This window comes from Salvelinus namaycush, chromosome 3, assembly GCF_016432855.1.
Source record: "Salvelinus namaycush isolate Seneca chromosome 3, SaNama_1.0, whole genome shotgun sequence".
NCBI lineage: Eukaryota > Metazoa > Chordata > Actinopteri > Salmoniformes > Salmonidae > Salvelinus > Salvelinus namaycush.
The window spans coordinates 9873092-9897718 of record NC_052309.1 but is presented as its reverse complement, the minus strand read 5'-3'; the positions used below and the strand labels follow the sequence as shown (position 1 = coordinate 9897718).

Sequence of the window (24627 nt, the reverse complement as noted above, 5' to 3'; positions counted from 1 at the left end):
GGTGCCCTCTCATCTCCTTGTAAACACATTCACAATGATGCTGAGAGGATGTGGACTCATGGTTACTATGGAAACCAACCATGCCTTAATAAACTACAGGTAAGTGGGTGAATGAAAACGAAGAAGAGATAGAAAAAAAGAAGTGTGCTCACAATGGATATAAAATCAATTCACGATCTGAAGCAGGTAGTCTGTAGCCTAGCCTACATCCAGTTTGACACTGGCAGGTCCATGGCAAGTGGATACCTAGGTAAATTCAACCTGCACAGGTGGGAGAGAGTTAGAGAGAGCGAGACAGTGTAACAGAGGAATCCCAGTCTCATACTCTACCTGCAACGTATCTTTAATCTGATCTGAAATAAGCCAACAGAAAACATCTCTGTTAGACACCAATCGGAACAGAACATATGTTCTGCAGATTTCTGCTTTCTGGTCTTTCCTGTTTGCTGTTTGACTTTTCGCATGTGACCTATGAAGAAATGACGTGCTCCAGAACATTAATCCGCTAGCCTGTGCCACAAATACTTCTATAGCAGCCTGAGCCTAGATCTTCAGATGGCCTGTGTCCCAAATGGCACCATATTCCCTTCATAGTGTACTACATTTAACTAGGGCCCATTAGGTGCCATTTGGGATGGGCCCCAAGGCTTCTGAGATCCTCCAGTCCTAAGAATACAAATATTCTACATCCTCTGGAACTGGAACTCCACACCCTGTCTGATCTCCTCCCACAAAATGACAGTTAAACCCATCAAATAGGACTTCTTCCTATATCCTAGGCCCCACTTCCTCCAACAACATCAACCAAAAAGATTATGGCTGTGTCTCAAATGGCAGCGAGCAGGCACCATATTCCCTATTCCCTGTGGTCAAAAGTAGTGCACTAGGAAAACTATTTGGTCATTAATATTCCAAAGGAAAGGGGCGGAAAGCATCAGGAACCAATTATTCAATAACGCTTTCCCCTCCTCTTGTCCTATTGGCGATGTCCTTATATGTTGCACTACTTTTGACCAGAGCCCTTTGCACTATATAGGGAATAGGATGTCATTTGGGACTTTTGACCAGAGCCCTTTGCACTATATAGGGAATAGGCTGCCATTTGCACTATATAGGGAATAGGCTGCCATTTGGGACACAACCCTTGTATTCTAAATGAGAGGGACAGAGAGCAGGTAGATCTGTGTCGGGGTACGGCTCGGCGTCTCACCAGTTGCCATGGCCTTGAGTCAGACTAGGGGTCCGGTATCACTACACCACCACCAGTCTAACCTGGGTTCAAATACTATTCCAAATGATTTAAAATACTTTATCTGTGCTTGATTGAGCTTGCCTATTGCAATGGAACCAGAAGAAAAGTCAATAGTCCAACCCACAAACCCTGTTGCACCTGACTGTCACCCCAGCCAGGTTAAAGCGATCGCTCAAAGTATTTGACAGATTTTAAACACTATTTGAACCCAGGTCTGATCACTCCACCACCACTATAGCACCACCAACCAACTCACTGAGGTAATTGAGATCAGATGGGCTGTTGAGGCGAGGCAGGGTGAAGAGGCAACCTGGGCAAGGCAGAGTAACCTGGAAGCATTTATTTTATGGGAAAGATGTTTAGTTAAGTGCAGTGCTGCGACCTAATGAGTCTGGGCCTGCCCGGGCCGAACGGCTGTGATGAATATGATTGGTGAAAGATCTCAACGCTGGTTCCTGAGTCCTTCCTTCCTGCCGGATCAGGTTTCAGATTAACCAACTTCCTGTTTTATCTGTGGCATTTGGAAAGCAAATGATCACTTCTTTTTTATAAGGGAATTACCATGTATTAGTCTAGTTCAGGATATCTCAGAGGATATCTCAGGATCGGTTAGAGTTCAAGCGACCTAAGGATTGGAGTCAAGTGGTGGACTGTGTGCTGAGGCATCTTTTAAAGGACTTTTGGGATGGGTTAGGAGGAAGTACTGATTCACTTGATCTTTTTGGAGGTTAAAACAGTCTTGGAGTAAAGATGCTGGGGTGTCTGTTAGAGCTGGGACCACTAGAGTTAACATACACATTGACACTAACAATGTGTCCAATAAACTGTTGTAGCACAAGTTAGTGTTGTAATTAACAGGTATCACCTGTTTGCAAGTTGGCCTTCAACATTTCATCACAGTCCGGAAGAACGGCAAGTACATTCTCAATCATAAAATAGGCTGTTGAATCAACTGACATGTTGACGCTTTAAGAGCACTAACGGCCACGACAGGCCTCACACGTGTCATTATGTACATAGAGACAAGGCCACAAGTGAGAGGTCATTCACAAGGTCAAAAAAGACAAGAAGATGGTCAATGCAATAATAGGTCTTGCAGCAACTTCAACTGTCAACATGTTTTGCTTTCTCAAACTGGTGAAGCCTTACTATGGGTGGGCTGTAACATTATAAACTATATACCATACTGTCATGACGTTGGCAGTGGGGGTAGGTTTATGACAGTCATAAATACCTCTTTCCCCCTTTTTCTCTTCCCTACTGATGTGACATAAGAAAACCCCTTGGTTAACATAGAGATTCTGGGGACATCAGAAAGTGGGGGGGAATGAACTATATTCTGGTAATCCGACCAACTGAACATATGCGGTGGTACTTAAGGTATATTATGTCAGTTCGGTTGCCCTCTGACACATTCTCATCAATGATAGAATGACATAAACTCTACTGTGGAAAGTCTAAACGTCAGAGGTATCGGATTCACATGGAATTGTTGTTTAATTCAAATGTTTGAATATTAAATTATTTGTGAAGAGATTAAATGTAATTTTAGATTCCAAATGAGAGATTTGGATTTTCATAAATTTGGGCTTCTGCTCAACTAGGGGCCCGCCCCTGTGAAGAGACATGGGTTATAAACTTTTCAGACACACCCCTCTCCCTCCACTATAAAAGCCATTGACAAAAATATAACTTCCTGTTCCGGGACACTAGGATGACGATCCGATGTCAGAATGGTTCAGACAATAACTACAGAACTAAGCCAACATCAGCATGGACTTTGGTTGCAAATGGTATGAACTTTGAACTCGTATTCACTACAGAAGTGATACCACCTAGCCGTTGAGTTAGCAACAGCCGCTACAAACGCAGGTTAGGAAGGACAGTCAGAGTATCCCGTCTACTACACACGACGCTACTCCAACGAATCCAGTGACCACCAGAGACATTCTTCAAAGGACAGAGGACTCGGGTTGGCGATACGGTCTTCCATCTACCACCAACCTACTGAAGCGCAGCTCAGAGTAAATATTTATTGCATTTTCCTTCTTCAAAGGGGCGGTAATATAGAATGCATAAGATACTGTATTTACGATGGTACAGCTTCGCCTATGTTCCAGTCTCCCGCCCTTTCACTAAAATCCCGCCCCTTTTCTTTGTGTAACAAGCTGTCATATCTATTCCGCCCGCTAGGGACGTTTTTCTGTATGACGTAATTTGTGATCAAGTTATGATTTCATTGTGTATGTGTGATTCTGTGTGATTAGTTAGGTATTTAGTAAATAAATAATTAAACCCAATTTTGTATTGCTGATTCAACTTGTTAGCCAGGATTCTTGCAGATAACAAGGATTTACCACTTTCAGATGAGACTGAATAAAATGACGATTAAGGTGACTGCTATGGATGTAAAATATTACTAAATCTTTATGAGTTTCTTCGGAAGATAACAGCTCTATAAATATTCTTTCGTGGTGTCCCTCTCTAGTTAATTAATATTTACATGACTAGTTCAATCAGGTAATATTAATTACGGAGAAATTATTTTATAGAATAGCATGTCATAGCAATTAATCTGGCATAGTCAAAGACACGACAATACATACTGTAACAACAGGGTTGTTGTGAGAGTGGGGGACTGAACTGAACACCTCCATACATTTTCAAATATAGCCTTAGCCATTTACTTATGAATGTATTAATGTTTGTGCTGTAGTAGGGGTCATATTAGAATAGGAACACAGAACATTGTCATTTATGATACCCCAGCCCCATCACACCCTCTCACCCATCACCATCTAGTTCTCTCTCTCTCCTCTCCGCCGCGCTGGGACCCTTGATTACAGTGTTCCCAGGGGATGAGGTCAACTCCTCAGAGATAGGAACCATTGAGGGTACCAATCACTTAAGATAAAAAAAAATGGGGGGAAGAAATCACAGCGGACATAAAGCTAAATATATAATTCCTCTTGTGCCGGTAATCACGACATCCAGACGATTTGGAATGACAGTTTAAACACTTCAGATTAAAGCAACGCTCTGTTAGAAGGGGATCGATCTTTCCTTACTGCGACGGGTGCACGGGCAGCCGAGCCCATGGCGAGACGTGCATAGACCCGCCCAGGGATCCCCCCAAACGAGCGCACGTTCCACCTGTGACACTGAAATGGCTCAAAGGCCACAAGGCCAGGTCAACACAGTCATCACAGGCCAGGTCAACAGAGTCATCACAGGCCACAAGGCCAGATCAACACAGTCATCACAGTCCACAAGGCCAGGTCAACACCGTCATCACAGTCCACAAGGCCAGGTCAACACAGTCATCACAGGCCACAAGGCCAGGTCAACACAGTCATCACAGTCCACAAGGCCAGGTCAACACCGTCATCACAGTCCACAAGGCCAGGTCAACACAGTCATCACAGGCCACAAGGCCAGGTCAACACAGTCATCACAGTCCACAAGGCCAGGTCAACACAGTCATCACAGGCCACAAGGCCAGGTCAACACAGTCATCACAGGCCACAAGGCCAGGTCAACACAGTCATCACAGGCCACAAGGCCAGGTCAACACAGTCATCACAGGCCACAAGGCCAGGTCAACACAGTCATCACAGGCCACAAGGCCAGGTCAACACAGTCATCACAGGCCACAAGGCCAGGTCAACAGTCATCACAGGCCACAAGGCCAGGTCAACACAGTCATCACAGTCCACAAGGCCAGGTCAACACAGTCATCACAGGCCACAAGGCCAGGTCAACACAGTCATCACAGGCCACAAGGCCAGGTCAACACAGTCATCACAGGCCACAAGGCCAGGTCAACACAGTCATCACAGGCCACAAGGCCAGGTCAACACAGTCATCACAGGCCACAAGGCCAGGTCAACACAGTCATCACAGGCCACAAGGCCAGGTCAACAGTCATCACAGGCCACAAGGCCAGGTCAACACAGTCATCACAGGCCACAAGGCCAGATCAACACAGTCATCACAGGCCACAAGGCCAGATCAATATAGAGAAAAGAAATGAAGCAGTTTTCTTCCCCAGTATTAGTTACCTGATGATTAAGATGCCCCACCTCCTGCTAATGGTGTTTCATATACGCAATAACAATTTCCATACTATAATAACTATTTCTGAGTGGGTGGAAAGGCTTATAAGGTCTAGATTAGACCCAGTAGAGCATCATATAGGCTCAAAACCCTCTGCATTAATGTATATCAGTCATCCTACATACTCATTTGACCCTATGACCCCAAAGTCACACATTCCAGTCTTCAGGTAGTCCTCACATGACATTCCATTAGCCCTGAACCGTATGCATAGCAGGCCATCAAGATTGTAGCCTATCACAGTAGACCTACAAGGTTCTTATCTGAGAACTGACTTACTTGTACCGAACAAAAATATAAAAACACAACATGCAACAACTTCAATGATTTTACAGAGTTACAGTTCATATAAGGAAATCAGTATATTGAAATAAATGAATTAGGCCTATGGCCTAAATTTTTGGATTTCACATGAGTGGACAGGAGAGCAGCCATTGGTGGGCCTATGTCATCCCAGGCCCACCCAACCAGAATGAGTTTTTCCGCACAAAAGGGCTTTATTACAGACAGAAATACTCCTCAGTTTCATCAGCTGTCCGGGTGACTGGTCTCAGACGATCCCGCAGGTGAAGAAGTCGGATGTGGAGGTCCTGGGCTGGTTACGCGTGGTCTGCGGTAGTGAGGCCGGCTGGACGTACCGCCAAATTCTCTAAAACAAAGTTAGAGGCGGCTTATGGTAGAGAATTGAACATTCAATTCTCTGGCAGCAACTCTGGTGGACATTCCTGCAGTCAGCTGTGGGATTGTGTTATGTGACAAAACTGCACATTTTAATGGCCTTTTGCCCCAAGCACAAGGTGCACATTTGTAATGATCATGCAGTTTAATCAACTTGTTGATATGCCACACTTGTCAGGTGGGTGGATTATCTTGGCCAAGGAGAAATGCTCACTAACAGGGATGTAAACAAATTTGTAAACAATATTTGAGAGAAATAAGCTTTTTGTGAGTATGGAACATTTCTGGTGATCTTTAAATTCAGCTCATGAAACAGGGGACCAACACTTTACATGTTGCGTTTATATTTCAAACACCATCACCAAATATGAATTACAGATCAGAAACTGTACAGAGCCTATTCTTTTCAGTCTCTGCCTATCTCATGAAACAAGGGTCTCCCTCTGTTCCCTCTCCAATTTAGCCCCCCTCCCTCCTAACACCTCAAATCTTTCTGAACATCAAATCCAATGTACAGTCTGATTTACATATGCAGTGAATCTTCCCCTATGACACAAACTGCTGGGCTGAAAGTCTTCCCATCCCACCAGAGGTGTATTCTACATCACTGATTGGATTCTTGATGAGATCGTCGGGTGGCTGGTACACTTCACATGGTGAGGACGCGATAGGCATATGGGACACATTTCTATGGCTGCTGAAGTGTGTTGTTTTTCCTCTCTCTCTCTCTCTCTCTCTCTCTCTCTCTCTCTCTCTCTCTCTCTCTCTCTCTCTCTCTCTCTCTCTCTCTCTCTCTCTCTCTCTCTCTCTCTCTCTCTCTCTCTCTCTCTCTCTCTCTCTCTCTCTCTCTCTCTCTCTCTCTCTCTCTCTCTCTCTCTCTCTCTCTCTCTCTCTCTCTCTCTCTCTCTCTCTCTCTCTCTCTCTGTGTGTCTGTGTCTCTCTGTGTCTGTGTCTCTCTGTGTCTGTGTCTCTCTGTGTCTGTGTCTCTCTGTGTCTGTGTCTCTCTGTGTCTGTGTCTGTGTCTGTGTCTGTGTCTGTGTCTGTGTCTGTGTCTGTGTCTGTGAAGCCTGTGGAGTGGAGAGATTTAAAATCAGAGCAGCCCTGGCAGGGAGGTTTGATCGCCTGCACAACCCCTCTGCCAGGCTTTAGTGAAGTACTCTCACCAAACCTAACCGGTATATCAATGTTACACCATTCTCACAAGACTCCAAAAATGTAGAATTCAAACATACAAAATCTGCATGTAAAGTACAAAGGCCCCTGCGAGATAGACTTACAGTTCCTTGCTTCAACTGAAATAATATGTAACATCAAATCACTACAGGGACTACAGCCAGGTAGTTACAGTACGTCTCCTTACTTTAACCTCCCAGCCAGATGTTGGTGTCCAAAGGGAGTGCACTAACACTGTCAATTCAAAAGTTTACTGAGCCAATTTAGACTTGTGCCGCTGGTAAAAATGTACAAGAAAATCTATTTCCTCTCTCCTCACCATCCCGCTATTCCATGGCAGCAGTATTAAAACAGAGGGAGGCTGCGAGCGGAGGACCAGTAATTCAGTTGATAAATGTCAAATGAAATGAAAGTATTCAGCTGAAAGCAATTTCCAGAGCTGCTTTCGGGCCAGGGACTTGAGTCTTTCACTCCTCCATCGATCATGTTCTGGGCCAAGGTACACAATGCCCCCAAATTACTGACATATGGACCCAGAAACACTGCCAGGTCCCTCATCTGTGCACTCCTCCTCTAAACTGTTGTTTATCCAATGACCATCTGTGTGTGTGTGTATGTGTGTAGCGTCTCAGGGTAGGGCCAAGTAAACCACCATATTAAGACCCTGCCTAATAGATGAATGGTGTGATGCGTTATAATTTAGTACAGAGGAAGAAAGTAGACCATTATCACTCACTAATCTAACATCTAACTCACATCAAAGGTAAAGAAGAAGAAACAGAACAGAGATGACGTACAAAGCAGTGTTTCAGTTAATGGCACCCATAAATAATGGTAGTAGCCACTTTATTGTGTTTGCATTGATAGCTGTAGGATTAATCCTGGACAAACTGACAGAACTAATCAGTGAGTTGAGTGGCATTAAAGGGTTGCAGTCACTCAATGTCGAGAGGCTGCTTCCAAGTGTAAGAAAACAAAAATGTAATGTGTAAAATCGTTTACTATCCCTTTAAGGGTGAATCTGAAACAAATGCTGGCACCACATACATATTTCTTCCTGTCCTCTGGGAGATTGTCTCGGTGTCTCAGACCAGAAAAGCCACTCAGTTTACGTCGAGTGTGGTGCTTTCTACATAAACACAGCTCTCTGTAGCATCAGTTTGATTAGGAGGAGGCTCCCAGAAGCCATTAAAAGTCAATTTCTCCCCTCTGTGTTTGTTTGAAGACGAGAGTGAGTGAGGAACCCAGCAGCCGCTGTTGTGCGATGCCAACTTCTGGAACACACAAACAAGCCCCCAACGAGCGCCAAAAAAATCTACAGCACAGTACTAGACCTCCATCAACTAGTGTCCAGTACCGTGTGCAGTATCGTGTGCAGTATCGTGTCCAGTCATATATGCAGGAGGAACGGTTGCAAACGTGACAGTATCAAAAATAAAGGTGTGGTGCTGTTAGTCGTCATCACCCCAGCAGCTCTTTTGTCTTGGTAGTCAACTGCTTGTCTACATCTGCTGCAAAGCTGTCCGCCATCTGCCCAACCTGAGAGAGTGGAGAACAGAAATTCTTATTAGACAACTATTACGATTATAGAAATACTGTAAAACAATACGGGGTTCAACAAAAAACAGTAAGGATTCATCTGAACGTTTGTAGCCTTCTGACTATTATAACCATTGTATTTCAGTCCTCCGATAGGACAGGTTGAGGTATCTCAGTACCTGTTTCTCCACCAATCGGATGGTGTCCTCGGAGACGGTGTCCTTGGCCTTCTTCACCTGAGTGATAGCGTTGGATCTCACCCTCCTCAGAGACTCCTTGGCCTTGTTACCGAACTGCTTAGCTAGCTTAGCCAGGTTCTCCCTGTGTTCCCGCGTCACCCTGCATGGACACAGCACACAGTGTTACGAGCGATAACACACACACAGTCGCACACACAAAGCATGCACACACACAAACACACTGTTTAATAGAGAGAATATGGGAGAAAGTAGGCACAATTCATATTAATGCCCAAAGCATTCATTCCTTAAAACAATACCTGGCTAAATGCCTGGCTCTGTGCCACAAAAAAAATAAACTTCTCATGGTCACAGAACAGTCAACAACTTTGTTTTGCTGGTGTAACAGCTAACACTTTATTTTCTGTAATTGGTATTTTTGCCTGGGACTATTTGCAAACAATCCAAGAGTGGTGTCTATTTACTGCAAACAATAATGTGTAATTACTGATTCTGGGCCAATCAAGACGCTCGCTCTCTTTGGAAATGCAAATACTGTTGCGTGCTGAGACTGATTGCAGAGGAAGAGGGCGTCCGTCTGTCCGTCCCCCTATCCTGCGCTGCCAGACAAGCACCTGCTGCTGGGCGTACTTATTAATCACACAGCCTGCATCCCAAATGTATTCACTACAGGGTCAAAAGCAGCGCACTACATAGGGAGTAGTGTGCCATTTGTGACGTAACCACATGTTTTTGTGGTTACGCGAGTGACGGCTGCACCTCAAGCTATTTGATTTGGCAGGGAGCAGAATTGGTCAGAGAACTGAAGACTTCTGACCAAGGTTGGTGTTGTAGAACTGTTAGTCAGATAAATGTGTCAGAAACTCCTGGAAACCACAGACAGATTAATGCATTTCTTTATAATGCGACGGATGGTCAGGGAAGGGACTGACAAGAGAATTCATTACTGGAAAGAGAAAAAGACATGGAGAGAAAGGGTAAAACAGAGAGAGTGATGAAATTGAGAGGAAAGAGAGAGCGAGAGTAGAGACAGTGTTCGGGCCCAGCCTGGTTGACTCACTTGGGAATGGCCACCTTGATTATGGTTCCGTCCACCTCAGGGTTGAGTTTCATGCTGCTCTCTCTTAGGGCGCGGGTGGCAGCAGCCACGGCCTGAGGACACAAACACACATTAGACCTGTACCGAATGACTGCCAGCTGGGACTGTGGTAGTAGTACTCTCACTGCAGACACAGGCGGTCCTTGGTCATGCTGGCTTTGATCCATGGCGAGCTGGGTGAACTGTGTAGAATCTCTGGTAGAGGGGGTTGGGGGGCTAGGGTGTGTGTGTGTGTGTTGGGGGGGAGCACATGCAGTGTGGAAGTGCTGCGGGGTGCTGTCAGAACGGGGTCTCCTGGGAACAGGGGGGGGGGGGGGGGGGGGATCTGGCCTGGTACTCACTATGAATTGGAAAAGGAGATTCTGAGTAAAGTTTCTTTCCACTATAGAATATATTTTATACAGCACAACGGTCTGGTAGACAACAGAGTCATTATCTAGGAGATGCATGTTAGAACTAACGGTCTGGTAGACAACAGAGTCATTATCTAGGAGATGCATGTTAGAACTAACGGTCTGGTAGACAACAGAGTCATTATCTAGGAGATGCATGTTAGAACTAACGGTCTGGTAGACAACAGTCGTTATCTAGGAGATGCATGTTAGAACTAACGGTGGTTGAACTCCAATAGACAATTAATGAAAAGGCTGTAATCTGGATATGTGATTTGTCTGTGGTGGTGGGAGAGGTGCCCGAGGGAGAGCGTCAGAAACAGGGAAGACAGAAAGGAGGTGCCCGAGGGAGAGCGTCAAAAACAGGGAAGACAGAAAGGAGGTGCCCGAGGGAGAGCGTCAAAAACAGGGAAGACAGAAAGGAGGTGCCCGAGGGAGAGCGTCAAAAACAGGGAAGACAGAAAGGAGAGGTGCCCGAGGGAGAGCGTCAAAAACAGGGAAGACAGAAAGGAGAGGTGCCCGAGGGAGAGCGTCAAAAACAGGGAAGACAGAAAGGAGAGGTGCCCGAGGGAGAGCGTCAAAAACAGGGAAGACAGAAAGGAGAGGTGCCCGAGGGAGAGCGTCAGAAACAGGGAAGACAGAAAGGAGAGGTGCCCGAGGGAGAGCGTCAAAAACAGGGAAGACAGAAAGGAGAGGTGCCCGAGGGAGAGCGTCAGAAACAGGGAAGACAGAAAGGAGGTGCCTGAGATTCCGAGACTGGGCCTGTGAAGCCTCCAGTACATGGAGCCTGTTAGACTGACAGTACAGGCCGTGTGGGAACACACTAACGCTGAGCACACCGAGTTCAGGTTCAACACTGAGAACCAGTTTGAAACTCAGCACTAAGAGCAACATCACCAGATATGACAAGGGAGCGAGAACGTTCAAACAGGAACGCCAAATAGTACATAATGAAATGGACCAAATCCCACTGGTACCAGAGTTACTGTATATCACACATTCACAAATCTCTGCTGCTGCAACATGACAACTGCTTCAGTCCAAAAGTGTGAGTGTGTAATGTGGGAGGAGAGCAGGGCTTTAACCTTTCTTATGGTCTTAACCACTGAGGGGGGAAAGAATTGGCAGCGAGATCCAAGGATTTATTTGTTTGTATTAATTCATAAAGTCTCTTGCCTTGCAAGTTAAATATATAAATAAAAACAGCCTCCCGAGTGGCACAGCGGTCTAAGGCTCTGCATCTCAGTGTTGCGGCAACACAACAGCCTGGGGTTCCATCCCATGACCGGTATTCCATCCATGACCGGTATTCCCATATGGCGGAGCACAATTGGCCCAGCATCGTCCGGGTTAGGGGAGGGTTTGGCTGGGGGTGTTTTCACTAGGCTCCTTGCGCTATAGCGACTCCTTGTGGCCGGCCGGGTGCTTGCAGGCTGACTTTGGTCGCCAGTTGAACGGTGTTTCCTCCGACACATTGGTGCAGCTGGCTTCCAGGTAAAGTGGTCGGGTGTTGGGAAGCGCGGCTAGGCGGGTCATGTTTCAGAGGCCTCTCCCGAGCCCGTTGGGGAGTTGCAGCGATGGGACAAGATCGTAATCACGAAATTGGGGAGAAAAAGGGGGTTAAAAATGAATTATTAAATAAACAGCTTCTCCCATTCTCTGGTTCTCTCCTATTCTCTAGTAACTCCAGAGAGCCATCCCATACCTATGTTTGATTGTTCTCAGTACTGAATTCATCATTACTTCCTACAGCTCTAGCCATTAGGGAAAAGTGGGGGAATGCTGTGCTCTGTTCTGGCCAGCTCTGTAAACACCAGGCATGTTCTGGTTAATATGTTAAATTGTGGAATTACACAGAGGTTTGTGAATAAACACAGCCAGTTCAAAGCCACAGCCCAACCGAGAGGAACGAACAGAGCTAAAGAAAACAGCTGGTTAATGATGTTGAGGATCCCACACAGACCTTTTACATCCCTTTCTTCCTTCAGATACAAGTGGTTTAATTCATGCTGCCATCGCCACTTCACAACAGCCACTGGGGGTTTGCAGTAACACAGTACTGAATGGCTGGAAAACAATGGCCTCTCGTTAGGATCATGGGTAATTGATGTGAATAATTATAATCCTATTTGCTCTGGGTGCTGTGCAGTCCCCCCTGTGTTGCCTTAGCAGGGCTGTTAAGACTATTAGGTAATGGGAGTGCTTTTGTCACTTCTAGGTTAGACTACTGCAATGCTCTACTTTCCGGCTACCCGGATAAAGCACAAAATAAACTTCAGTTAGTGCTAAACATGGCTGCTAGAATCTTGCCTAGAACCAAAAAATGTGATCATATTACTCCGGTGCTAGCCTCTCTACACTGGCTTCCTGTTAAGGTAAGGGCTGATTTCAAGGTTTTACTGCTAACCTACAAAGCATTACATGGGCTTGCTCCTACCTATCTTTCCAATTTGGTCCTGCCGTACACACCCTGGGTTCATGCCAAGGGGGAGGTCTTCTGCCTCGTCTCAGGATGGTAAGTCGGTGGTTGAAGATATCCCTCTAGTGGTGTTGGGGCTGTGCTTTGGCAAAGTGGGTGGGGTTATATCCTGCCTGTTAGGCCCTGCCCTGTCCAGTGTCTCCCGACCCCTCCCGTCAGCCCCCAGTATTTATGCTGCAATAGTTTGTGTGTCCGGGGGGGGGGGGTTGGTGTCTCTGAATGACAATATGCTAATCCGTATGAGTTTCACAAAAACAAATCTGCAAATCTAAAAGCTGTGATCTCTCATGAATAATGTATTAGTACACCTACGGTGACAAGAGTACTACGTTCCAGGTTCAGCTGCTCATGTTGAAGAAACAGTACTCTGCAGTACTAAATGGATCTGAGCCAAGGCCAAAGAGCATCAATCTCCCTTTAAAACTGATCCCAGAATTAGACAGGGGCAACCCTCAACAACATAGGACGCTTTAGGGAGAAAAGACCAGGGGAAGGAGAAACACAGGGAGAAAAGAATGAAGAGGGAAAGAGTTGTTCACTTTCAGTGTGTCTGAGAGAAAGAGAATCTATTGGAGCAGTTGGCTCTCCGCCTTCCCAGAGGGCAAAGCGCGGTCACTTCCTGCTGATGACAGCTGACCACAGAGTCTTGGCATTTGTTTCAATCTTATCCCAGAACAAAGAGCTTCCCTGAACCATCGATCACTAACCGACTCAAGTTTCAGAGGAGAAAGGAGTAAGAGAGAATGAGAGAGAGAACGAGAGAGCTCGATGGAAGTTGTGTGTCGACACTTGACACTGCTCAACCTTCCATGCACTGGATGAGACAAGAGTAGGAGATTTCAATCCAAGTTTCTAAAATGACGTGCCAATTTCACAATGTGTTGCCATCAGCCCAGAGTGTGGTTCATACAGTGTGTGTGTGTGTGTGTGTGTGTGTGTGTGTGTGTGTGTGTACTGTGCATATGTGAGCTCACCTCTGGGAAACCGGTCATGTTGACCACGATGAGCTGAGGGGACTTCATGGAGATCTGACCCAGCTGGTTCAGTGGGAACTTGCCGTCTGCCGTGGACACCACAATGTGATCCAGAGCTCCTGAAAACCCAAAAGGACCAGGGCCCGTATTTATACAGCATGTCAGAGTAGGAGTGCTGATCTAGGATCAGGTCCCCACATCATGTTACTCCTAGTCTGAGACGCTTTATGAACAGAATATAAAAACAATAAACGTAATTCTTGAGTCCCAGCATAAAACAAGACATGACCAAGACAACTAAACCGTTATGTGACCACTATGAAGCCTCAGACTGTTGGCAGAGAGTGAGCTGAAGGTTATGGTTGGGATGCAGGTTTGGTTTTGGCTGGGGTGCAGGAGGTCCCCCCCAGCCCTCATCTCCTCTCTCGGTCACCCCCTAACAGTGCAGACTGCTGAACCAGAGCTTCAACATGGGTCTCCTCTTCTCATCTGGCTTACCTCAGACGCTGCTGTTTCCTCCCTCGCCGTCCTCTGGCTTACATCACCAACTCTATCCCTCGCTAGTGGAGAAGTGTGGAGGGTGGGGTGGACCATAGAGTAATCTACCTTTTTTAGCCTGCGTTACTCGAGCCCTAACCTCGTCCCCAGGCTAACTGCTAGAGCCGGCTGGTAGACCAGAGAGACTACCTGGCTGCCTGCACATCTGCTAGCGCTTCCAGAGGGCACACAGGCATTTCCTAAACGGCATGAGGAGGGATGAGGATCGACTGGAAAGCCATTAGCCAAATGGACTCTTCCTGGTCAGGGCACAGGCAGCTGACCCAACATGGCAGAAGGTAGACTACTAGTCAACAATACAGGCCTTCTCCCAACAAAAAAAACACACATTTACCATGGGTTTTGTTCAGTAGGGCACACTGTAGAAAAACGTTTTGCAACAGAATACAAAAATGTATTCTTACAGGACATATTCAGGTAAGAGCTACCTCCCTTTTCCTCTCTCTAATTCTCGACCCGACCCTGGGTTCCTCATGATAAAGTCCCATCAGACCTCCAGGTGGATCCTGTGTGACTCTACACTGGCGATGTTTAGTGGGTGAGTGCCCTGGGATCATGAGCTCTAGCCTGGGGCACCTTACGATCGTGAGGATGACATTAACTAGTTGTTTTGAACTATGGAAGCTAATGCTCTGACCCATCTCTGGGAGACAGACTGGGGTTGTAAATATGTGTGTGTGGGTTGAGGGTGACTGGCATCCTGACCTGAAAATGCTCTCGTTTCAGTGTATTCATCTGAGGCAGTATACACCGAGCTGTCCAGCGTTCCCATGGACAAGAGAGGTTAGTCTTCTAGCAGAGGAACTGAGAGGAACAGGCTGTAATACCTCCACACTGTCTGCGAGTTCCCAGATGCCCGGTTCACCGTATTAACCCGTCCAATACAACAGCCCTTCCTTCAGCTAACTTTCCTTACAACAAAACACACCACATAATGAGACCCAGATGAGACTATCAAACACACACACAAGAACAAAATGATGTCATGATTCCCCCCATTCCAAAATCTCTCCAGTCAGATTCCCTGTCAGCTCTAAATCCTGCTGCTTCCACAGATTACTGTGCATCTGGACAGAGGAGCAAAGAGGGAGAGGGGGGGAAGAGGGGAGGGGAGGTATTTAATCTGTGTATAAATCCTGGTATTACAGCTTCCTCCCCCTGGGGCCCTCCCTTCAGCCCCCCTCTCAGGATTGGTCTGCACCGAGGAGAGAGGGGGAGGCTTTGAACTGGATGTAGTTCAGGAAACAGGGTTAACAGGGGTCAAGGTAAAGGGCAGGGATCACTCTTCCCCCCCTCAGGCCACTTGTCAGGGAGAAAGTAAACAGATGGAGATGCACTTTTTCCTCATCTTTTGACCAACAATCGATAGTGAAAACCAACAGTTGACTTTGGTCTTTTAAAGCTTACAAAGAAGGACAACACTTAAATGTCAGGCCTTCAGAGCTTTGCATCCCGCATTGAAAGATCAGACAGTGGTACTGACAGAACTGAACGGTATCCTCTACTGACAGAACTGAACGGTATCCTCTACTGACAGAACTGAACGGTATCCTCTACTGACAGAACTGAAAGGTTCCCTCTACTGACAGAACTGAAAGGTTCCCTCTACTGACAGAACTGAAAGGTTCCCTCTACTGACAGAACTGAAAGGTTCCCTCTACTGACAGAACTGAAAGGTTCCCTCTACTGACAGAACTGAAAGGTTCCCTCTACTGACAGAACTGAAAGGTTCCCTCTACTGACAGAACTGAAAGGTTCCCTCTACTGACAGAACTGAAAGGTTCCCTCTACTGACAGAACTGAAAGGTTCCCTCTACTGACAGAACTGAAAGGTTCCCTCTACTGACAGAACTGAAAGGTTCCCTCTACTGACAGAACTGAAAGGTTCCCTCTACTGACAGAACTGAAAGGTTCCCTCTACTGACAGAACTGAAAGGTTCCCTCTACTGACAGAACTGAAAGGTTCCCTCTACTGACAGAACTGAAAGGTTCCCTCTACTGACAGAACTGAAAGGTTCCCTCTACTGACAGAACTGAAAGGTTCCCTCTACTGACAGAACTGAAAGGTTCCCTCTACTGACAGAACTGAAAGGTTCCCTCTACTGACAGAACTGAAAGGTTCCCTCTACTGACAGAACTGAAAGGTTCCCTCTACTGACAGAACTGAAAGGTTCCCTCTACTGACAGAACTGAAAGGTTCCCTCTACTGACAGAACTGAAAGGTTCCCTCTACTGACAGAACTGAAAGGTTCCCTCTACTGACAGAACTGAAAGGTTCCCTCTACTGACAGAACTGAAAGGTTCCCTCTACTGACAGAACTGAAAGGTTCCCTCTACTGACAGAACTGAAAGGTTCCCTCTACTGACAGAACTGAAAGGTTCCCTCTACTGACAGAACTGAAAGGTTCCCTCTACTGACAGAACTGAAAGGTTCCCTCTACTGACAGAACTGAAAGGTTCCCTCTACTGACAGAACTGAAAGGTTCCCTCTACTGACAGAACTGAAAGGTTCCCTCTACTGACAGAACTGAAAGGTTCCCTCTACTGACAGAACTGAAAGGTTCCCTCTACTGACAGAACTGAAAGGTTCCCTCTACTGACAGAACTGAAAGGTTCCCTCTACTGACAGAACTGAAAGGTTCCCTCTACTGACAGAACTGAACGGTTCCCTCTACTGACAGAACTGAACGGTTCCCTCTACTGACAGAACTGAACGGTATCCTCTACTGACAGAACTGAACGGTATCCTCTACTGACAGAACTGAACGGTATCCTCTACTGACAGAACTGAACGGTATCCTCTACTGACAGAACTGAACGGTATCCTCTACTGACAGAACTGAACGGTATCCTCTACTGACAGAACTGAACGGTATCCTCTACTGACAGAACTGAACGGTATCCTCTACTGACAGAACTGAACGGTATCCTCTACTGACAGAACTGAACGGTATCCTCTACTGACAGAACTGAACGGTATCCTCTACTGACAGAACTGAACGGTATCCTCTACTGACAGAACTGAACGGTATCCTCTACTGACAGAACTGAACGGTATCCTCTACTGACAGAACTGAACGGTATCCTCTACTGACAGAACTGAACGGTATCCTCTACTGACAGAACTGAACGGTATCCTCTACTGACAGAACTGAACGGTATCCTCTACTGACAGAACTGAACGGTATCCTCTACTGACAGAACTGAACGGTATCCTCTACTGACAGAACTGAACGGTATCCTCTACTGACAGAACTGAACGGTATCCTCTACTGACAGAACTGAACGGTATCCTCTACTGACAGAACTGAACGGTATCCTCTACTGACAGAACTGAACGGTATCCTCTACTGACAGAACTGAACGGTATCCTCTACTGACAGAACTGAACGGTATCCTCTACTGACAGAACTGAACGGTATCCTCTACTGACAGAACTGAACGGTATCCTCTACTGACAGAACTGAACGGTATCCTCTACTGACAGAACTGAACGGTATCCTCTACTGACAGAACTGAACGGTATCCTCTACTGACAGAACTGAACGGTATCCTCTACTGACAGAACTGAAAGGTATCCTCTACTGACAGAACTGAACGGTATCCTCTACTGACAGAACTGAACGGTATCCTCTACTGACAGAACTGAACGGTATCCTCTACTGACAGAACTGAACGGTACCCTCTACTGACAGAACTGAAAGGTATCCTCTACTGACAGAACTGAAAGGTATCCTCTACTGACAGAACTGAAAGGTATCCTCTACTGACAGAACTGAAAGGTATCCTCTACTGACAGAACTGAAAGGTATCCTCTACTGACAGAACTGAAAGGTATCCTCTACTGACAGAACTGAAAGGTATCCTCTACTGACAGAACTGAAAGGTATCCTCTACTGACAGAACTGAAAGGTATCCTCTACTGACAGAACTGAACGGTATCCTCTACTGACAGAACTGAACGGTATCCTCTACTGACAGAACTGAACGGTATCCTCTACTGACAGAACTGAACGGTATCCTCTACTGACAGAACTGAACGGTATCCTCTACTGACAGAACTGAAAGGTATCCTCTTCATAATCTCAGCACCTAGAACCGAGTGCACTGGCCAGATAATCAACAGTCGGTCATGAGAGACTATCCTCTCCATGGAAATAGCCCCTACCTTACAGTCCACGGCCCCTACGCACCTGGAGAGGATCTGATGCTCAGGCTGCGGCTGAAGTCGTCCTTCAGGGTGGTGAGGACGGCGGACATATCCTCCTTCACTTCCTCCAGACTGATGATGTCCTCCACCAGCGAGGAGTTGATGTTCACTTTGGAAGCCTGGCCCTTTGCTGCCTTAGCTGAGGGAAAAAATAAAAGCAGGCGGTCTTCAGAAAGACTTCAAAAGGGGAAGAACAGAAAGAGAGGATGGAGGGGAGAGGAGGGAGGCCTGCATGCTGGTAGTCTTGTCTATCACTGTCATTACAAATAAAAGCAAGACAAGAAATCACAGTGAAGTGGGGTTTTCAACCTCCTGAATGTTCTGACCACTTCAGTAGGTCTTGATTCCTACCACTATATTTGAGGGGAACACTACTAGCTAAATCCTTCAGCTAAAATAAAAAGCTGCCGAGGCAAGCGGCCCTCCACTCACCTTTACTCTTCTTGGTGGCGTAGAAGCGTACGCAGGAGGCAGCAGGGGGGACCATGTTTTGATGAAAGATATTTGGGAGCAGCAGTTGGACCCTGGAGATGACTACCAGCTGAGGAGACCTCACCATGGGGACCAGGGCGACGAGGGATCGGCACAAAACCGGCCGCATTAGGCCCAGCAGACTCAGTGTCATAGCTGTCAGACAGTGACATGGAGAAATAAAAAAAGAAACATCAAAGATGAATGGACAAGACATGATTATTGTCTGATGATAAAACATGACTGTCAAGCTAATAAAAACACTAAAGCTATGAAGTGATCATATATCAGTTTGTAGATCTATCTGGTTACAATTCTCTTTTCATAGTGCAGCGATCCTATCGAAGTACTGTACCACGCATGCCCAGCATCATTAGTAGCATCTGTAATACTAACCAGCAGGGGGGGTACATATGTCTGTCTATCTACATACTATATGCTACTGCTTCAATTACAACAGTATGAGTTATAACTAGGGTTGCACATTTTGGGGAATATTCAGGAGGTGGAAACTGTCCGTGGGAATTAACAGAAATATATGCAAATTAATATTAATACCATTTAAAATGTAGATGTTTCTTGCATTGGCTAAATTTACCATATCATATGGAGACAGAAACATAAACCTTTTACCTTATCATAAGTAGACATAATCCCAAATGATTAAATCCTTCCAATAGAAATAAAAATGTAGTAACAAACTGAACTTTAATTAAATGAGTTGACTCTTCACATGGGATGATTTCACTGAACAAAAGGGAATATGGAATGATCCCTCGCATCTCCCAAAAATGTTTTCAACATCAGAAACGAGAGTCTAGAAACTAAGGCTTTGGTTGTCTTCCTCTCAGGCTTCCATGTCTTCTCCCTGGACCTCCTCAATGTCCACCTCTTGGACATCAGACTGAGGCCTCATCTTCACTGTCGCTTTCCAACCTTGAGGATGGCTCGTTGTCAGGCTCAAAAAGCCAAAAATTTGCCTGGATGGCCACCAATTTTTCAACCCTTGTATTGGTCAGCCTGTTGCGTGCTTTGGTGTGTGTTCCCAAACAAGAACCAGTTGCACTCTGAGGCTACTGATGTTGGTGTGATTTGGAGGATGATGGAGGCAACAGGGGAAAGAGCCTCAGATCCACAAAGTCCCTTCCACCAGGTGGCTGATGAGATATGTTGGCACGACTGCCATATTGCATCTCCATCCCAAAGCCCTTGCTTGTAAGTGTACTTCGCCAGACTGCCAAGAACCTTGCCCTCATCCAGGCTAAGGTGGCGAGACACGGTAGTCATGACACCATAGGCCTTGTTGATCTCTGCACCAGACAGGATGCTCTTGCCAACATACTTGGGGTCCAACATGTACACTGCGGAGTGTGTGGGCTTCAGGCAGAAGTCTTCACGCTCTTTGGTGCATGTCAGAACTGCAGTTTACTCTGCTTGGAGCAACAGTGACGTGGGCAGGGCAGTACAGATTTCTTCTCTTATATCTGCAAGCAGTCTGAACCTCAGACAGGATGGCATTGTCTCCCTCAATCCATGCAATGGCTACTGCTATAGGTTTCAGGAGTTACAGGCTGCTTACCACTCTCTCCCAAAATAAATCATCCAGGAGGATCCTCTTGATGGGGCTGTCCATATCAGCAGACTGTGATATGGCCATTTCTTGGAGACTCCTTCCCCTCCAGGAGATTGTCAAACATGATTACAACACCACCCCAACGGGTGTTGCTGGGCAGCTTCAATGTGGTGCTCTTATTCTTCTCACTTTGCTTGGTGAGGTAGATTGCTGCTATAACTTGATGACCCTTCACATACCTAACAATTTCCTTGCTCTCTTGTAGAGTGTATCCATTGTTTTCAGTGCCATGATGTCCTTGAGGAGCAGATTCAATGCATGAGCAGCACAGCCAATGGGTGTGATGTGAGGGTAGGACTCCTCCACTTTAGACCAAGAAGCCTTCATCTTCGCAGCATTGTATGTCACCAGTGCAAATACCTTCTGTGATCCAAGGTCATTGATGACTGTAGTCTAGCATGATGTCTACTTTAGTCCACACAAACACAACCTTTATTTGAAATGTTTCTAACATTCCCTATGGAAAAATGAATTGTGGGAAAATGACCGCTATATTTTATGGGTATGACACCTCCACTGTAGGGCTCTAAACAGTCAAATCAATCTGTTATGAATTCCCTCCCAGGGACTCTTAAGGGCTATGTATAACCTACGGAGACAGACCCTACGGAGCGTAGCGTCGCAATGTCATTTTTCATCACAAAAGGGGTGGCCCCCAAGTACAGCACTCCAACAGTCTACGTACTGCCGTGCCATATTAAAAGTGCAACAAGCCGTATAATGGGGGCAGTGTTGTGTAGGCAATGAAGCTCGCTTGGTTCCTTTATCTGATCTATAGGCTATGCATCAAAGTAACCCATTTTGCAGGTTTCCACACACGAAACCTTAAGCACATCCTCTCATTCTAACAGCCCTCTCTCTGGGACACAAACTCTGCAACTTTTCTAACTCCTGCAGTAGGCTCCCCTCCTCCGATGGAGCTTAGCAGGCTAGGCTATGGGTAGTAAACTGGCCCTTCACACCTCTGGCCATAAGCCAAATCGATTGGTCACTAGGGGTCATGGTTGTCAGGGGCCTTATCACACCGAGGGGTCAGCCAATCATAGGCAGTCATCTTGGGTTCCAGATCCCCAACTCCTGTCTCCTTTTTATTTATTTATTTTATTTCACCTTTATTTAACCAGGTAGGCTAGTTGAAAACAAGTTCTGATTTACAACTGCGACCTGGCCAAGAATAAAGCAAAGCAGTTCGACACATACAACACAGAGTTACACATGGAATAAACAAACATAGTCAATAATACAGCAGAAAAAGTCTATATACAGTGTGTGCAAATGAGGTAAGATAAGGGAGCTAAGGCAATAAATAAGCCATGGTGGCGAAGTAATTACAATATAGCAATTAAACATGGAAGTGATTGATGTGCAGAAGATGAATGTGCAAGTAGAGATACTGGGGTGCAAAGGAGCAAGATAAATAAATAAATACAGTATAGGGATGAGGTAGTTGGATGGACTATTTACAGATGGCTATGTACAGGTGCAGTGATCTGTGAGCTGCTCTGACAGCTGGTGCTTAAAGCTAGTGAGGGAGATATGAATCTCCAGCTTCAGTGATTTTTTGCAGTTCATTCCAGTCATTGGCAGCAGAGAACTGGAAAGAAAGGCATCCAATGGAGGAATTGGCTTTGGGGGTGACTAGTGAGATATACCTGCTGGAGAGCATGCTACGGGTGGGTTCTGTTATGGTGACCAGTGAGCTGAGATAAGGCGGGGCTTTACCTAGCAGAGACTTGTAGATGACCTGGAGCCAGTGGGTTTGGCGACGAGTATGAAGCGAGGGCCAGCCAACGAGAGCGTACAGGTCGCAATGGTGGGTAGTATATGGGGCTTTGGTTACTAAACGGATGGCACCGTGATAGACTGCATCCAATTTGTTGAGTAGAGCATTGGAGGCTATTTTGTAAATGACATCGCCGAAGTCGAGGATCAGTAGGATGGTCAGTCCTTCAAGCAGTCAGAGAGCAGCAAACTCATCTCTGTTCAGCACAACAACAGCTGGACTCTTCTCTCTGGACTTGTGGGATGTGTGCATGCACAAAAACCACTACCTTTCCATGTCCATTTCAACCATGTGCATGTCAATAAAGTATCCTTGTGTGTAACTTTGAGGTTGCCTTATTCCCCTCTGACAGAGGGAGGTGCTAGTCAGTGGGTCACAGATCAGCCCAAACAAAGAGTCACTATCTTTCACAACAACAAAAACCACATAGTTCTGAAAATGGCTCTTTCAAACCTTTAACACACTTCACAACAACATTTCCCCCCAGGGGCATTTTACCTGAAGCAGGGGATCTCCATTCCAGGGTGCAGAAGAGCCCGGCAGCCACCCACCAAAACTCCCTCAAACTCTACTCATCCATGAGGGTCTTTCTGAACCGTGCCTTTCATTGGCAACGGGTGTGAACAACCAGCCGTGTACCATACCCTGGATGACTTCCTCCATTATGTGTGAAGAACACACCGTTAAGAGAAATGGGGCACTACACTATCACGCAGGTGGATACACACTGTCAACGTCACCCTCGTAAATCACCTCAACAGAATGTTTGCGTCCCATTTCCTACTCTGGTTAAAAGTAGTGCACTATATAAGGAATAGGGTGCCATTTGGGACACAGCCTGCATCTGGGTGAGGGGCTTGGCTTCTAGTCATAATACCACCTTGCTTTGTGTGTGTATAGAGACTGCACCTTAAGCAGGCAGGGGGATCCAGCACAGCCTCACCTGAAACGTATGTGTTGTGTACAGTCTGTAGCTCTATATCAATAATATCTGGGCCAGAAGGCAGAGACCATACACTTGGTTTATTCTCTAAACAAACCCAGGTTGGCTGCGATTGTATCACTCCCTTCACAAAGCCAGCAGCCGGCCGCCTCCCTGAAAAACACGGCTAGTAGTAACGCTACAGGAAGATAGTTTTTTTTAAGCATGACTCCTTTGTGTCTCCACTGAGCCTCAGTGTTTATCATAGATGTAACCATTGGCCGTGCCTCTGAGTCCAGGGGAAGAGATGGGGGGGGGGTGATGGTTGTCTTTACACGTGAAGTGAAGCAGAAAAACTGTAGCACAGGTGTTCAGTGAGATATTGTATCTCTTTGATATTTCATAAACGGCAAGGGGCCAGCTGGCATGCCCACATTGCATGACACCTCTGAATAATTCAGGTTTATGTTGTTTTAACTGTTTAATTCTGATTGTAAAAATGATGCACTGTTACACTGGACTGAACACTTTAAATTCAGAACAACAAAGAACATAAATGCAGTTAGCGTGCCCTTTAATTAAAGGGAAGTATTCTATCGTTCTACTCCCCTCAGGGCACTATTTGGCTACCTTATTATTTAACCTTTAATTTGACTAGGCAAGTCAATTAAGAACAAATTCTGATTTACAATGACGGCCTACTTCAGTTGGCTATATATCAATAATATCAATATCACTCATGCATGTTACACAATGCTAAACAAAAGCAAGCTAGCTAATATGATAGCAATGCCTCCATAGTCTTTGATGATATTTAACTAAAACTAGCTAGCTAAACGGTGGTGGCATTTAGCTATAACGTATGAAAGGTCGTTGCGTATGCAGTCGAACTAAAACATAAATAATGGATCGATGCAGGAGCATATTTGGGATTGGGACATGTTTACATTATAACTACTAGCTATATTAAGAACAATTGTGCTACATTTTAAAGTAGTTACTTACTTATATCTTGTCAAATGTGTCTACTTGCACATGGCTGTGAAGAGCATAGGAAAAAGCTGAACCTGACGCTTGTGTTCGTAGTCATCATAAATCAAATGCTATGTGTAGACTGTCATTAATTTGTGTGCTTTCAACGGGGTGAG

General features: G+C 45.8%; 1 protein-coding gene across 1 annotated transcript; it reads right to left on the bottom strand.

The window, feature by feature from the left end:
* Positions 1-8048: 8048 nt before the first annotated feature.
* Positions 8049-24562, bottom strand: mrrf (mitochondrial ribosome recycling factor). Its single transcript, XM_038989647.1, has 7 exons — positions 24485-24562; positions 19103-19297; positions 18654-18809; positions 13903-14021; positions 10019-10110; positions 8938-9097; positions 8049-8758 (listed from the first exon to the last, which is right to left on the bottom strand). The coding sequence occupies exons 2-7, from the start codon at positions 19293-19295 to the stop codon at positions 8681-8683; spliced, it is 798 nt and encodes a 265-aa protein (XP_038845575.1). The 5' UTR covers positions 19296-19297; positions 24485-24562; the 3' UTR covers positions 8049-8680.
* Between the last annotated feature and the right edge of the window lie 65 nt (positions 24563-24627).